This window comes from Myotis brandtii, unplaced genomic scaffold (genome assembly GCF_000412655.1).
Source record: "Myotis brandtii unplaced genomic scaffold, ASM41265v1 scaffold216, whole genome shotgun sequence".
NCBI lineage: Eukaryota > Metazoa > Chordata > Mammalia > Chiroptera > Vespertilionidae > Myotis > Myotis brandtii.
In genome coordinates this window covers 1,814,782-1,831,842 of record NW_005358092.1, presented here as the reverse complement: position 1 = coordinate 1,831,842, position 17,061 = coordinate 1,814,782, and the positions used below count along the sequence as shown (strand labels likewise).

Here is a 17,061-nt window from a genome sequence, read left to right as displayed (position 1 = left end):
CACAAAAATAGTGAAGATATAAAGCCAAATATACAATGGAACATTGGTATAATTATATTAAAAATTTATATTGTACACTGGGGAATGGAACTGAAATACTTTACCTTCATCATCACCAACTGTATTAAGGTACCATGCCTCCTATCTCCCCACCTGTGGCACTGACCTACTGGAAATGGCAAAGCTCGGCCCTGGAGTCACACCGCTCTGTCCACAGTACTTTCTTTCCTGGCCACCAGGTGAACCACCAACAGAAGATTCCAGGAAAGGGAGTGAAGCTCTTTAGCTGAGCTGCCTAGCGGATCCCAGGTAGTCAAAAGATGAAGAGGAAGGACTCTGGTTTGGGCAGGAACCAACTGCAGTAGAACGTGGCCCAAGCATAGTAGAAAGAATGCTGGGCATGGAGTCAAAAGGGAAAATGGAATGGAAACTTATCAAACCACTACAATACCACCATTTGATATATGGCCTTTACAGATCCCATCTCATTTATTTTCAAAACTGTGTGTATTAGATACTTTGAATTATTGCACAGATTTTTTAAAAAGGCTAAGGGTCCACCAAAGATCAGGAAACTTGCAGATTGTTAGAATTTAACTCTGAGTGTTAGGTACTAAGCAGATGCTGCTTCTGGAACTTCTTTCCCATTTTGAGACTTGACTCCATAAAAAGGAATGAAATCTTAACTTTTGTGACAGCATAGACCAGGGGTGGGGAACTTCCAGCCACATAAGGCCTGAGAAATCATTTCATCTGGCCCTGTCCAGGCATTAGGGGTGAGTTAAATGTTTGACCAAATAAAGCAGGTTAATTTTTAAGCTGATAATTTTATATGGCCCGCAAATGATGTTAAATATCCAAATGGCCCTTGGCAGAAAAAAGATTCCCCACCCCCTCGCATAGATGGACTTAGAGGATATTATGCTACGTAAAATAAGTCACAGAGAAAGACAAATACCATATAATTCTACTTATATGTGCAATCTAAAGAACAAAGTAAAACAAAAAATAAAAACAGACTCATAGATATAAAGAAGAGACTGACTGAATATCATGATAACTATGTATGGGGGCCACGTGGGTACTTGAAGCATCGAGGGAACCACTCTGTAATGTATATGAATTGCTAACCACTTTTCTGTGCATCTGAAACTAACAGAGAATAATATTCAATATAAACTATAACTGAAAAACTGAAAAATAGACAGTACCAGTCATGTTTCTTTTTTACTTGCATAGAGGGATATCAGAATCTAAACTGTACTGCTCCAAAATATCTTGAAAATGTTTAATGCGAAACTTGGCAGTAAAAAAAATTACAGATGAATAATTTATACCACAAAAATAGTGAAGATATAAAGCCAAATATACAATGGAACATTGGTATAATTATATTAAAAATTTATATTGTACACTGGGGAATGGAACTGAAATACTTTACCTTCATCATCACAAACTGTATTAAGGTACCATGCCTCCTATCTCCCCACCTGTGGCACTGACCTACTGGAAATGGCAAAGCTCGGCCCTGGAGTCACACCGCTCTGTCCACAGTACTTTCTTTCCTGGCCACCAGGTGAACCACCAACAGAAGATTCCAGGAAAGGGAGTGAAGCTCTTTAGCTGAGCTGCCTAGCGGATCCCAGGTAGTCAAAAGATGAAGAGGAAGGACTCTGGTTTGGGCAGGAACCAACTGCAGTAGAACGTGGCCCAAGCATAGTAGAAAGAATGCTGGACATGGAGTCAAAAGGGAAAATGGAATGGAAACTTATCAAACCACTACAATACCACCATTTGATATATGGCCTTTACAGATCCCATCTCATTTATTTTCAAAACTGTGTGTATTAGATACTTCTAATTATTGCACAGATTTTTTTAAAAGGCTAAGGGTCCACCAAAGATCAGGAAACTCGCAGATTGTTAGAATTTAACTCTGAGTGTTAGATACCAAGCAGATGCTGTTTCTGGAACTTCTTTCCCATTTTGAGACTTGGCTCTAGGCCCAGCTCTGCCACTCATCAGCTGTATGACTTTGGAAGGGTCCTGTAACCCTCCAAAGCCTCAGTTTACTGTTTTAAAGCAAATCCAAAACTGCTGACCTACTTCACTGGGTGGCTGTGTGATTCAAAGGACCTGTATTGGCTGAAAGCATCCTATAAGTGTGAGCAGCTACTATCCACACCTTGATTTTTAAGAGATAATTACATCCTTCAAATTTCCAAATGAGTTAGTAAAATTCCAGTTCCCAGCAGTGGGTAGAGCAACTGCTGGGATCACGCTCCTCTATATATTTCAGACCAAATGCTGTATTCCACCATTTCTTGCTTGAAAATTTTAAATTTCATTGCTTTGCCAAGGAAATTTTGTTTGACTTCTGTAGAAATTCATATTCAATTGATAATATAGTTCAAGGGGAAAAAGAGAATTACAAGCTATCTTTAACTTTTTCAGGAATGTCTCTGTTTTCTAACTCAAGAGTTATCGGGATGGGGGGGGATGGGGTAGCACAGATCTGGAAGAGAAGTGGCCACACCAAAAATACAGAACACTTAATGCAGGAGAACCTTGGAGATACTGGAGGTCCATTTCCAGACCACTGCAAAAAAGTGAGTTGTAATGTTTTTGCTGGCGGAGGGTCTTGCTTTCAATTTTTAAAACAATTTAATATCTGTGTAACATAATAAAGCAAAGCCAGGACAGCAGATCTCAAATTTTAGTGTGGCAAAAAGACTGTCCCTGGGTTGTGTGTTAAAAGTCCAGACTACTGGGTCTCCACCCTAATGACTCCAATTCAGTAGCTCCAGCTGGGGCTCAGGGATCTCTACTTTAGCTTGCCCCCTGGATGGTCTTCATTCCAAACTTTGAGAAACTGGCTAGAAGATTAATTCTGCAAAGTTTAATTGGTCTATACTGGAGTATCTAACCAAATGCAGTACTTTTAATGATGACAACAATTAAGATTATGATAAAAGTCAACATTTATTAGATTTACTATGTTCCAGGAATTTAAGTATCTCATATGCATTATTTCATTTAATCCAGGTAGGCACTGTTATCTCCATTTTTAAAGAAACTTAAACTTTAAAGAGGCTTAAGTAGGCCAAGTATCTTCCTTAAGGATAGAGCTGGCTAGTAGTGAAACTAGGACTTGAACTCAGGAAGCCCTACCCACAAAGCCCATCTATTTTTACACCATGGACCTTCCTGACCACTCAGAAATGCTGGCACTGACGGCTGAAATTTTAGAAGCACACTGATGCTGTTTTCCTAGAAAGTTACAAGCTTTAGCACTCTTTCCTCTCCAACCAACCTGAGCATCATTCCCCCCTCACCCTCGCCTTTACTCTGATCATTCTACATGAACGAAGCATTCCAAATTGCTGTTTTGTCCCTAGACTGTCACTGGCAGGAGAAACATGGATAACATTCCGTTTAGAAAGTGACATGTGGCAATTTGTATGCCCTTCTGCCAACTAAACCATGGCAGACACGGCAAACTGAACGCGTGTCACTGAGCCAACTGGAAAGTGATTCCCAACTGGAAAGTGATTCTCTGTGATCTTAATTATTACAGAGAAGCTAAAGATGCAAAAAAAAAGACCAGGAGAAAAACATACAAACTGGCATCAGTTTCTTTCCCCCAAAGAATACTGATACTACACTTTTCTGTACTGTATAACTTCAGTACGGTCTATTATGACTTTCTTACCTACAAAGTAAAACAAGTCACTAAATAAGAGAATACTGAAACCAGCAAATACACTATTCATATCATTGCATTTAAATATTTCATATACTTTAGAAAGCTTAATAATATGATACAGTATGTCATTTATACTTGATTACAAATGGTTATTATAATAACCTATAAAAATTAGGATCTTAGGTATATCCTATACAGTGGGGCCTTGACTTACGAGTGTCCCGACTAACGAGTTTTTCGAGATGCGAGCCGTCGCTCGGCCAATTTTTTGCTTTGAGTTGCGAGCTAAAATTCGGGTTACGAGCCAGCTTCAGATACCCCACCGCTAGTTGGCGCAGTGAACGTCACAGTGAACACCACAACATCAGCCCAGCATCACGTGTCTCACTTGTTCACTTTAATGATTTGACATACGAGTAATTCGAGTTACAAGCTCCGTCACGGAACAAATTAAACTCATAAGTCAAGGCCCCACTGTATAATAAAAACCAAATATGCAAATTGACCGAACAGCTGAACAACCGGTGGAATGACCAGTCGCTATGACCTGCACTGACCACCAGAGGGCAGACGCTCAACGCAGGAGCTGCCCCCAGCCCACAGGCCCCAGGCCAGCCAAGGCAGGTGCCAGCAAGGGCCCCCTGATCGCCTCACCAGTCACCCCGCAGATTGGCCCTGATCACCAGCCAGGCCTAGGGACCCTACCCGTGCACAAATTTCATGCACTGGGCCTCACGTAGGTATATAATTCTGTCTCCCTCTCCCCGCTTGTTTTTAATGAGAAAATACTATTTGATGACATTTCACTAGAGAGAAACTGTTCAAGAAATGAGCCACAGTAAAGTTCAAGAATTATATCACACCTGTATGTACTTTTCTTTAGATTTCACATTTTTAGGAATTTTAGAAGCAGCTTTTAATTTTATAAAGTTCTGTTGCCTATCAAATGTTGAGCATCCATTCAGAAATACTTTGAAACTTTCTACTGGAAAAGAAATAGCTGTTTATGTAATAATGAGCATAAACCTTTTCAGAGCAAGTGGAAATTTCTTTTAAAAAAGGCTGAGATTGAAAAGTACAAACTTCCAGTTATAAAATTAGTCATGGCGATGTAATGTACAGCATACGGAACAGAGTTGATAATATAACTATGTACAGTGTCAGGTGATACTAGACTTATCACAGTGATTATCTTGTTAGGTATACAAATGCCTAATCACTATGCTGTATACCTGAAACTAATATAATACAGTGTGTCTACTGCAATTTAAAAATAAATGAAAAAAACAAATACTGAGTTAGAAAATGTTGAACTCAGTTGTTAAAGTAAAAGGTAACTTTCACATTTAGATGCATGACCTGCATTCTTATGATTTAATAAAATTTCTGCAAGAGATTGTTTTTTTATATTTAGGAATTTTTCTCCTGCAAAAAGGAAAGTGAAAATACTAGTAAATAAATCAAAAACACCTCAGGAGAAACTAAACATAAGCTAGCACAAAGATGACTAATCGAAAGCACACTGATTCTTGTCTCAACAGAGGAAAAAGCATGCCTTGGGGGGAAAAAGTCTGTTGAAGGATGTGCATCCAGGGTTGCTACTTAGGGAATATTATAAAACACTGACAATATAGCAGATGTCCCTGTAACACAATGTTAACTTCATTAGAAATACTTACTTACTAAAAGTACAATTAATAGCATATTTTCAAATTATGTCTCCAACTGTAATTTCAATTCTTGTGATTGAAATTACAGGGCATCTTTGTCAGAGAAAATGGAGAGCCCAGGAGAGTATGAAAACTTACATTCCACAGTTCAACAAATGGAGGTGGGATCATCAGATGTTCATATGCCAAAAAATGAGCCAAGCTCTTTACTAGTACTTCACATTATAAACAAAATTCAACTAAAATGGAGCATATACCTAAATGTGAGAGCTAAAACTATAATAATTCCAGAAGATAGGAGAAAGTTTTTGTGAACTTGGGATAGGCAACGATTTCTTAGCTCTAACACAAGAAGCACAATCCCTAATAGAAAAAAAAATTATTAAATTTTCATCAGATGAGATATTTTTGCTTTTCAAAAGAGACCATTAAGACAAAATGACAACCCAGAGACTGTGAGAAAATATTTGCAAGTTTATATCCGATAAAGATAAAGAACTTGTATGCAAAATATACAAAGAAACCTTACTGCTCAATAGTAAAACAAAAATACAGTAAAATTATGAGCAAACAATTTGAATAGACACCACCAAATATGATAAATGAATGGCTAATAAACACATGAAAAGATGCTCAACATCACTAGTCATTTGGGAAATGCTAATAAAAATAAAAATAACCAGCCTCGCCAGAGAGTTCAGTTGGTTAGAGCATCATCCTAATACTCCAAGGTTGCGGGTTTGATTCCCTGTCAGGGCACATATAAGAAGCAACCAATGAATGCATAAATGGAGCATCAAGTCTCTCTCTCTCTCTCTCTCATCTAAAAATCAATATAGAAAAAAATTTAAAAGGAAATAGAACCCCATATATGCCAAACTTACCTACTTACTAAAATATTCTATTTTTACCCTTTGAATTATAGCTAGTGCTGTAACTGCACATTTATATGTGTGCTTTAGTACATATAATATTAACTTTTCTTTTTATCATTAAGGACTCATGGCTTTTCATCGAGTCAGGTTGTACTTGTAGATCAACAACTGTAGATCTAGCCATTCTTTGTGACATGCACATTGTCACAACCTGACCCCTTTCAGCTGACTCTTTTGTCTTTTCAGCAAAAGCCCAGCACTTTTTCACAGAATCCTGGTTTTCTGGCATAGCAACATGCTTCAGGCCATCCTGATTTTCCCCAGCTCCCAAATAGGGACTCAGCTTCTTTGAAGGAGCCCTGGCTATTGCTAAGGAAATATACTACTGAGCTCAATATTTGGGTGCTGATGGAACAAGCGGACTGGTGATGAGATGACCCTCTAATGCAGTGGTTCTCAACCTTCTGGCCCTTTAAATACAGTTCCTCATGTTGTGACCCAACCATAAAATTATTTTCGTTGCTACTTCCTAACTGTAATGTTGCTACTGTTATGAATCGTAATGTAAATATCTGATATGCAGGATGGTCTTAGGCGACCCCTGTGAAAGGATCGTTCGACTGCCAAAGGGGTCGCGACCCACAGGTTGAGAACTGCTGCTCTATGGCCACTGAAAAAAACAGACCTAGGGAATATGGTGCTTCCTAAGGTCATAATTATGTTCATGGTGAGACTGCTCATATCTTTCTTATATTACTATACTCTTTCTTTTTAAAAAAAAAAATATATTTTTTTATTGACTTCAGAGAGGGAGAGGGAGAAACATCAATGATGAGAGAGACTCATTGATCATCTGTCTCCTGCACTCCCCCTACTGGGGATAGAGCCTACAGCCCAGTACCTGACCGGGAATTGAACCATGACCTCCTGGTTCATAGGTTAATGCTCAACCACAGAGCCATATTAGCCAGGCTATACTCTTTCTTGCATACAATTTTAAATGGACTCTACGACATGCCTATTTAGATTTTTTGGGGGTTGTTTTTGTTAATCCTCATCTGAGGATCTTTTTCCATTGATTTTTAGGGACAGTAGAAGAAAGAGGGAAAGACAGAGAGAAACATTGATGTGAGAGAAACACATCGATTGGTTGCTTCCTGCACACACCCTGACCAGGGCCCAGGCCAAGAGGAACCTGCACCCAAGGTACGTGCCCTTGAATGGAATCGAACCTAGGACCTTTTAATCTGCAGGCCAACGCTCTAACCACTGAGCAACCGGTTAGGGCTATTTAGAATTTAACACTTCACTCAGATTGTGATTATCCTCACCACCTCTGATTTTACCATTGCTGTGTGACTCAAGGATCATTATTTTGAGGATACCTGTATGTGTCCTTTATCAAGAAAGCATCTTATAGCCCGCCAGGCGTGGCTTAGTGGTTGAGTGTAGACCTATGAACCAGGAGGTCATGGTTCGATTCCCAATCAGGGTACATGCCCAGGTTGTGGGCTTGATCCCCAGTAGGGGGAGTGCAGGAGGCAGGCAATCAATGATTCCCTCTCATCGTTGATGTTTCTATCTCTCTCTCCCTCTCCCTCCTCTCTAAAATCAATAAAAAAAATTTTTTTTAAAAAAAGAAAGCATCTTATAAAAATATGTATAGAATTATTGTTTTCATGTAAATGCATATTTGTCATATAGCTGTTAGATAGAATTATAAAATTATTTACAAATATATATTCATTATGTAAATTTTAAAAATCAAAATAAAATACCACTATATACACCCTCTTGAAGGGCTAGGATTCAAAATACTGACAATACCAAATACTGGCAAGGATGCAGAGAAACTGGAAACCTAATACATTGCTGGGGATGACTATAATGGGATGACTATTTTAGTAACCAGTTTGGCAGTTACAGTTACACATAGAATTACCATATGATGTAGAAATTCAACCCCTAGTTATCTACCCAAGACCGTGGTCGGTAAACTGCGGCTCGCGAGCCACATGCGGCTCTTTGGCCCCTTGAGTGTGGCTCTTCCTAAGCCTTAGGAGTACCCTAATTAAGTTAATAACAATGTACCTACCTATATAGTTTAAGTTTAAAAAATTTGGCTATCAAAAGAAATTTCAATCGTTGTACTGTTGATATTTGGCTCTGTTGACTAATGAGTTTGCCGACCACTGACCCAAGAGAATGAAAACATATGTCCACAAGACTTGCATGTAAATGTTCATAGCAGCATTATTCATAACAGCCAAAAAGTGGAAGCAAGTCAAGTGTATACCAACTGATGAATAGATAAACAAAACATGGGCTATCCACTCAACTGAATATTATTTGGCCATAAAATGAAATGAAGTACTGATACATGCTACTACAACATGGATGAACCTTGAAAAAAAAGATGCTAGGTGAAAGAAGCCAGACACAAATGACCATATATTACCTTACTCTATTTCTATGAAATATACAGAAAGGTATAATCTACAGGCACAAGAAGCAGATCAGATTCTAGGAATGGAACAAGGAATGCCTGCAAATGAGCATGAGTTTTCTTTCAGGGGTGATGGAAATGTTCTAAAATTAGATAGTTTTGATGGTTGCATATCTCCATAAATTTACAAACAATCGTTGAGTTGCTACATTAAAAAAACATCAAGACAGAATGCTGATCCATAGTTGCCAAGGCCTTCAGTGGGAGCAGGAACTGACTGCAGAAGGGCATGGGGAACCTTTTTAGATGACAGAAGTGTTCTATTACATGACGGTGATGGTTGCTGCACAACTCTACAAATTTCCTAAAAATCATCAAACTGTAGACTTACAATGGGTGAATTTTATGTTATGTAAATTATATCTAAATAAAGCTCCTAAAAAAATCTTGGGCAGACTTTCTAGGGTCACTACATTTATTGTCTATATATGCAACCCCATCTTTATGGTTCTAAGAATGGCTCTGTGAAATAAATCTAACCTTCATGAGAATTGTCTGAATCTCCCAACTAGCTATTTGAGTAGTCCAAAGAGTAATGTCTAAGTAATCTACAAAGTCAAAATTATGCAATGTATCTGTCTCTCTCATTAAATTATACCGAGATAGCACCTTGGAGCTATCATTACATATGAAGTACCCATCATCATCATAAAACTCCACAATTCGTAATTCACATGGAAAATAGGCTTCAATTTAGTCCCTGCTCACCCACTGAACTATTCCAGTAGCCAGCTGGAAGGACGCTTTATTTTAGAGACACTGTACCTTGTGGTGCCACAGAATTCCCCTTCTATTTCTTTCCAAGGCTGGGATGAGAGCCAGTGGAGTAGTGGGCAAGGTAAAACCACCACCTCAGGAGAATGCCAGTCACCCGGGTGCAGTAACACCCCATTTGTATTCTACAGAACTGAAACCTCCTAGTCAAGCACTCACACCATTTTAACGTTGTAAGTACAATAGCTTCCACCAATTTTAAAGCTACGAATCCCTGTGGGAGAAAATTATAAAACCCTGAAACATTTTTCAAGTAAACTGAGGCTCAGAAAAGGAAAGTGATTTTCCACAAGGTGCCATCAGGTTAGCGGGCTGGGATAACAACCCCAATTCAGCTCTAGTCCATTGTTTTTGTGGCTTGATTACTGATCCCAATACAATAATATCCTCCCAATCACCCCGTCATCTTTGACTTCTCACTCTCCTAAAACATTCAAATGCTAGTTAAAAATATAAATTGTGAAATCGTTTTGGAATCATCCCCTCCTCTCCATTTCCATGGCCTTAGTGCAGATTTCATTACCTCTGAACCTACGGAGGAACACTGTCTCTCCCCAGGGCCACTGCCCTCCCCATCCTCTCTGCAGAGCTGGTCCCCTCGATAGTCCCTGGTTAAACACCTCCTGGGGTTTCTACTGCCTGAGGGTAAAGTCCAAACTCCACAGGTCCAAGCAAGGACCTTCCTAATTATGTACAGACCTATCTCTCCAATCTTATCTCTCACTTCTCCACCCAGCTACCCTGTGCAGTTCCCTTAGCCCAACAAATTAGCCTCTTTGTGGACACTTATTATTTGCAAAGCTCAGTGCTAAGTACTCTACATGTATCACCTCATTTAATTTTCACAGCAACCCTATGCAGTAGGTAGGTATCTTACTACTCCCAGTTTACAGGGGAGGAAAATGAAGCTTAGATAACTCCTCTGGCTGACAGGGTCCTGTGCCTGGCTCTTCTCTGTTCAAAAACATCCTTGATTCCTCGGCAGTTACCAAGTAATGTATAGATTCTTTAACTCTGGAATTTCAGAGTGTCCATCATCTGGATAATTTCATCCTAACTTGCATGATTTCCCTACACCAAATCAAATTATGTTATTTCTTGTTCTCTCAAATCACACAAAATCTCTGTACATCTGACTACTGAAATGCCCCACCTTTACAGTTGGCCTGGAAGGCCCTGCCGCTCCTCTACTGCTGCTCCCTATACCCCCACCATAATCTTTGAGACCTCACTCAATTGACCTCCCCCAATCATGCCATTCTTCACCCAGAGTTAATAATCCTATCTTTGGAGCGCCCATGCTACTTCTTACATTCCTCATTAGAAACTCATCACACTGTATCATAATTATCTCTATACATTCCAATCTAACAATTAGACTATGAACCTAAGAAAATAAGAATAGCTTTAAACACACACACACACACACACACACACACACACAAAACTCTTTCTTGCCCCCGGTTGTTTGGCTAAGTGGATAGAGCATCGGCCTGCAGACAGAAGGGTCCCGGGTTCGGTTCTGGTCAAGGGCATGTACCTCAGTTGCAGGCTCCTCCCAGGCCCCGGCCCTGGTTGAGGCATGTGCAGGAGGTAACCAATCAATGCGTTTCTCTCACATTGATATTTCTTTCTGTCTTTCCCTCTCTTCTACTCTCTCTAAAAATCAATGGAAAAATATCCTTGGGTGAGGATTAAAAAATAAAAACAAAGAAAAATAAACACACAACTTTTTCTTGTCCCTATGTCTGGCATATAGTAGCCAGGTAATAAATGAACAAGGTACATTACTATTTATTATGTGTTGTTTCATTTACTCCTGTTCCTTCCTTATATATTCTATTTCAGAGCCTTATTACCTCTGAGTTCTTACTGGCAATACATTCCTGATAGCGTTCCCGCTGGTTACCTTTCTTTCCAGTGGCGGATTAATTTCTCCAAAACACAGTTCTGAGCCTGGCTCTTCTCTGTTCAAAAACATCCTTGATTCCTCGGCAGTTACCAAGTAATGTATAGATTCTTTAACTCTGGAATTTCAGAGTGTCCATCATCTGGATAATTTCATCCTAACTTGCATGATTTCCCTACACCAAATAAAGTTATGTTATTTCTTGTTCTCTCAAATCACACAAAATCTTACATCTGACGATTTCCCTACACCAAATAAAGTTATGTTATTTCTTGTTCTCTCAAATCACACAAAATCTCTGTACATCTGACTACTGAAATGCCCCACCTTTCCCTCCATAACTACCTGCAAAAATCTCACCTTCTTCAAATCAGAGTTGATCACCCTTATTAAGTCTTCCTTGACTTGGTACATGAGTGAAAACTACAACTCTTCCAAAATCCTAGAGCATTATGGTTTTACTTCTTTTGGGGTATTTAATCCATTCTGCATAGTTCTACTGTGATTTAGACACATCTTAGCTCATCTATAATTTCCTTGACAACATCAACTACTCTTCCTTATAGAACTATGCCTGTTTCATACCTGGCAGGTGCTTAACAAATTTAGTTTGGTGCATTATTAAAATAATACAAAGACTGGGTTATGGTAAAACCTATCTCTCAGGCATTTAAAAGAAATTAATGTGAAGTCAAACTAATTGAAGAACTTCACAATCCCCCCTAAGGCTATATTACACAGTGGCATTTAAAAACCAGTTTTGGAAAAAACTGGCCTTAACTGGCCCATATCTTAAGAAGTCAGGTCAACCTAGGATGGAAAAATCATCTAAACTGATGTAATCATCACAGAGTGACAGCCAGTGTTAAACACGAGGCTAAGTTTTTAACATGCCTAATTTTCTTAGTTGTGACAAACCTCCAAGGCAGATAAAGCTATTCCACATTCTATCCTTGAACAGATTTTGGCCAACAAAAGTTCAACAGTTTGCCCAATGCTAGGTATCTTTTGAATGGCAGAACCAAGATCCCTACCAAACTAGAAACATTTACCAAAAGACTAAAGCTCCCTATGAAGGAGTTACAGTGGATTCTCATCATTTAAAAGGGCTTCATCTATGGCAGCAAACCAGTGTCCTGCAAGAAGTTTTAAACCATGCAACACCTATTTAGTCAGAGGCACTGACCTCTTTTCTGTTAGACTGTCAAATAAAAAAAATGACAACAGCCAATACAATAATAGCTCTCTGGTGTGAATGAATCAAAAATACACCTATATTTTTGTCAGATCAGCAAAATATAATATTTTTTGTGGTGTGCCGCCAAATTTTAGTTATTAGTTTATGTGTGTCATGAGATGAAAAAGGTTGAAATCACTATCTATGGCATAGTTCAACACTATCACGAATTACTGAATCTATACTGCATAACTAAGGACAGGACCCCGTTACCCGTGACACAATTCAGCCAAAGGCATTGTTGCGTGACTGGGTAGGAAAACCAGCATTAACACTAAATTCCTGTGCCTGTACCTTTATAATGTTTAGGGAGCACTATGTACAAGTATAAATGCTACACTGCATGTTTAAATCAAATAACAATTTTAGGAATTCCTTCAATTGATCTTTGTTCTCACAACAAAGTTTACCACTAGGTGGCAGAAGTATTACATTAAGGAGGTGATGTTTCTACAATGCTTTATAAATGAAGCCTGACATTTCCCAAATCCTTTTTATAGTAACATAAAATCGTGTTAAACAGCTTAGAGTTCAAAAAAATATTTTGTCACTTTTAGAGTGGCTAGTTACAAAGAAAGATTTTAAATAAAAAATTAATCTCACTTATTGAAAATACATTATATATTAAATATCATAATATGCAGATTCCAACCTTTTTGTACTCAATAATCGCCACAGCTTAAACGATCTTTGCACATGAAAACAGAACTATACTATCAATACATTAAAAAAAAACACTATACATTAAGATACAATATACTGAAATTTAATTTTGTGTAATGCTATACAAGGTAAATAAAAACTGCTTTTAACCCATGAAGGTTGGAATTCTTGCATTTTTCAAGGTGTTTTTTGTTTTTATTTGTTTCATTTTGTTTGTATTTTGTTTCTAAATGTCAAAATAAAAGAGAAAGTCTGGGTCTTCTAGCTTCCAGAATTGTAACAAAATAAATTTCTGTTGTTTAAGCAAAAATAAATAATAAATAAATAAATGAATAAGAGAAAGTTTTAGGTTATATTTTACAAGCACTTCCCTTCAAGTAAAACTAAAGATCACCAATACATAAAATAAAAATTGGGCAAAATTATCATTATATTTTTCTCTTTTTGACATTTACATTAAAAGTACAAGAGGAAGCTTGATGTGCTATATAAGAATTTTGAGGATATAAATACAACTTAAAAATGTGATGACTATCTTAAGGCAAATTTATAGAATTATCTATCAATATATATGGAATTTTAATAACTTGTGTCTATCTGCTTTATATATTTGGTGGTCCCTTGTGGGTAGAAATTAAATCATATATAATTAAGAATAACAAATATACCTGATCAAATCACTGGGGAAGTAACTAAGTTAGAAATTAACCCTTGCATGGCCCTGGCCGGGTAACTCAATTGGTTAGAGTATTGCTCCGATACACCAAGGTTGTGGGTTCGATCCCTGGTCAGAGCACATACAAGAATCTACCAATGAATAGATAAATAAGTGGAACAACAAATTAATGTTTCTCTCCCTCCCAAATTAATTTTTTTTTAAAGAAACTAACCCTTGCATATATTCACTTAATATGCACTCAGGAATAAAATATTTTAATGATTATTTACTAATTTTGTTAAACAAAAAATAAAATCTCCACCTTAACATAAAAACCCTCTAGACTTATGCAAATTATTTTATGTATGGGAAGTAGGGGGGTGGGAAGGATAGTCCCAAACCCTCAGTGTGACAGTTCAGGGTATCTGGTGGAAGGAATTGTGCTTCATCTCATCAACCAGGAAGGAGTGAAGCCCTGACTGGTTCAGGTCTTGGCCAATTACATAAAGCAGAGCTAGCAGCACTGGAATGCCTTCCCAAAGCTGGCAGCGAGTCCTGTGTCCTCACAACTGTTTCACAAGGCTTCTTTGGAAATCTGCAAATGAACAAATGGTGCTCATATATAAGACTTCTGGAAGACATACTGGCCCTGAGGTCTCATATAAACCTAGGTCCACAAAGTGATGCCAACTCACTGCTCTGGCTGCCCAGGGTTCCTTCAGGCTGATTTACTGGTATATCTGAAAGTCATCTGCAATAGGCTTTGCTTTCTAAGTCTCTCTGTAAAGCAAAGGTAAAAAATGGACTGTCCATACATCAAAATAAAAAGCTTCTGCACAAGAAAGCAAAATAAACCATTAAAACAACAAGGTACCACCTCACACCTGTCAGAATGGCTACTATCAACAAATGATAAGTGCTAGTGAGGATGTAGAGAAAAGGGAGCCCTAGTGCACTGCTGGTGGGAATGCAGACTGATGCAGCCATTATGGAAAACAGTATGGAGTTTCCTCAAAAAATTAAATATGGAACTGCCATTTGACCCAGTGATCCCACTTCTAGGAATATATCCTATGAAACCCGAAGCACCAATCAGAAAGAATGTATGCACCACTATGTTCATAGCAGCACAATTTACAATGGCTAAGATCTGGAAACAGCCCAAGTGCCCATCAATTAGATGAGTAGATAAAAAAAAGCTGTGGTATATTTATACCATGGAATACTATACAGCAGTAAAAAAGAAGGATCTCTTACCCTTAGAGACAGCATGGAGGGACCTGGAGAGTATCATGCTAAGTGAAATGAGGCAGTCAGAGAAAGACAAGTACCACATGATCTCACTCGTATGTGGAATCTAATGAACAAAATAAACTAATGAACGGAGTGGATCCAAGAACATGGAAGCATGGAAGAGAGTGTGGAATCTCAGAGAGAAGGCGAGGGAGGGTGGGTAGATGGGAGCAAATCAACCAAAGACCTTGCATGCATATTGTAAAACCCATGGACACAGACAATAGGGTGGTGAAGGCCTGGGGCGGGGGGGGCAGGGACGGGCTGGAGTGGATCAATGGGGGGATAAAAGAGGAGGGACATATGTGATACTTTCAACAATAAAGATTTTTTTTAAATGGACACTCCAAAAGCTCTCCAGCTTCCAAAAGATGTAGCATAATCATTTATCAGCAGCATTAATCCAAAACTGAGTTCCTCTTTAGGGATCGGGGGAAGAAATAGTTGCCAGGGGATTATTTTCTATGGCAAGCACCAATTTACACCTGTAAAACAGTCTAGAAATATATGTGAAGAATAATTTGCAATATATACACATGAATGCATTTGCTCATCTTTCAGCTCTGTAAGGTAATATTACCGAATGCATTTATAAAGTGAAAATTATACAGTGAGGTAAGTTGTCTGGCTTGACAGGATATGAAAAGAACATTGCTTTTGTAGCCTTGACAGTTATTAGCTGATTCAATTCATGAGATGCTTATGTTCTCCTCTAAAAATAAGTTCAATAACCATCATAAAAGTTGCTTTGAACCAGCATTGCTCAGGGCTTGACAGGTATCAAACTGCACATTTCTAATTCATTCCCAGGAAGTAAAACAGACTTAGAACTCGTAATGGTCTCTTAACACAAAGAATCTCATTTATATGCACTCAGTGGAAAAGGATACAGAAACCATTTAAAATATAAAGAGAAGTATGTGGGTAATAACAAATGTATCAAAAATAAAAACTTTGAGAGCCCCTATTAGCTGCTTGGAATGGAAGACAGGTCTTTTTCAACTACCCCACCCCCACCCCCAATCTAGCACATAGTTGGTTCTCAATAAGTATCTTTTGAATATATGGTGTGGTAAGTGCCATCCCAAGAAATTTCCTACATTAGTCATTCATTTCAAAAGAGATAAAGATGACCGCTGAATGTGGTAAGCAGCAGGTTGACAAGAATAACTGTAATGGTGGGACAATCAGCAGAGTCCGCCTGCTCCTGTGGTTAAGTTAAAGAAAAAGAGTAAACGCCAAGGAAAGCACGTGTGCACCTGGGCAACCTCCAGCAAGGACGAAGGGGGCGCTGTCCCAAGCACCCGTCCTGCCTCGGGGCGTGTACAAGAGGGCCCTGCCCTGCCCTTACCTCCTCCTCCTTTTCTTCGGGACCCGAAGCCTCGCCGAGGCTCAGCTGAGGGTGGCTTCTGGACCCGCTGTCCTCACTGCCGTTGTCACAGGTGGCTGGCACCAAATCCGGGAAGGGCACAGGACCTTCTGCCCTTTCGTTACTGTCCACTGAGCTCAGGGACAGCGCGCTGAGGTTGTTGGGGTCCTTCCCTGATGGGCTCTGGGGGCTAGGGGGCTTGGGGGCGGTGGGCCTTAGAGGCGTAGGCTGCTCGGGTTCCCATGTAAACTGGCTGCCAGGTTTTGGCTCAAGGGAGTCTTTGCGCGCTGCTTCCTGGGCGGTCGGGCTTGGCAACGCGCTGCCGGTGCAAGGACCAACGCTTTGGGCCTCGAGAGGAAACACCGCGGTCTCCACGTCCACGTGGGGCCCCCGCGGGCCTG

General features: G+C 39.2%; 2 protein-coding genes across 4 annotated transcripts in view; both read right to left on the bottom strand.

Moving 5' to 3' along the window:
• The window catches only part of SPATA13 (spermatogenesis associated 13), a 91,511-nt gene extending 74,456 nt beyond the window's left edge, over positions 1-17,055 (bottom strand). For all 3 annotated transcript variants that reach the window (XM_005865911.2, XM_005865914.2, XM_005865912.2), the window contains exon 1: positions 16,643-17,055. The gene's annotated coding sequence lies outside the window, so the exon portion shown is untranslated. The remainder of the gene's footprint in view (positions 1-16,642) is intronic.
• The window catches only part of LOC102253378, an 8,173-nt gene continuing 7,517 nt past the window's right edge, over positions 16,406-17,061 (bottom strand). Inside the window, exons 3-4 of the mRNA XM_014539400.1 lie at positions 16,643-17,008; positions 16,406-16,498 (exon numbers count right to left, since the gene is read on the bottom strand). Of these exons, the coding sequence (XP_014394886.1) occupies positions 16,406-16,498; positions 16,643-17,008 (459 nt within the window). The remainder of the gene's footprint in view (positions 16,499-16,642; positions 17,009-17,061) is intronic.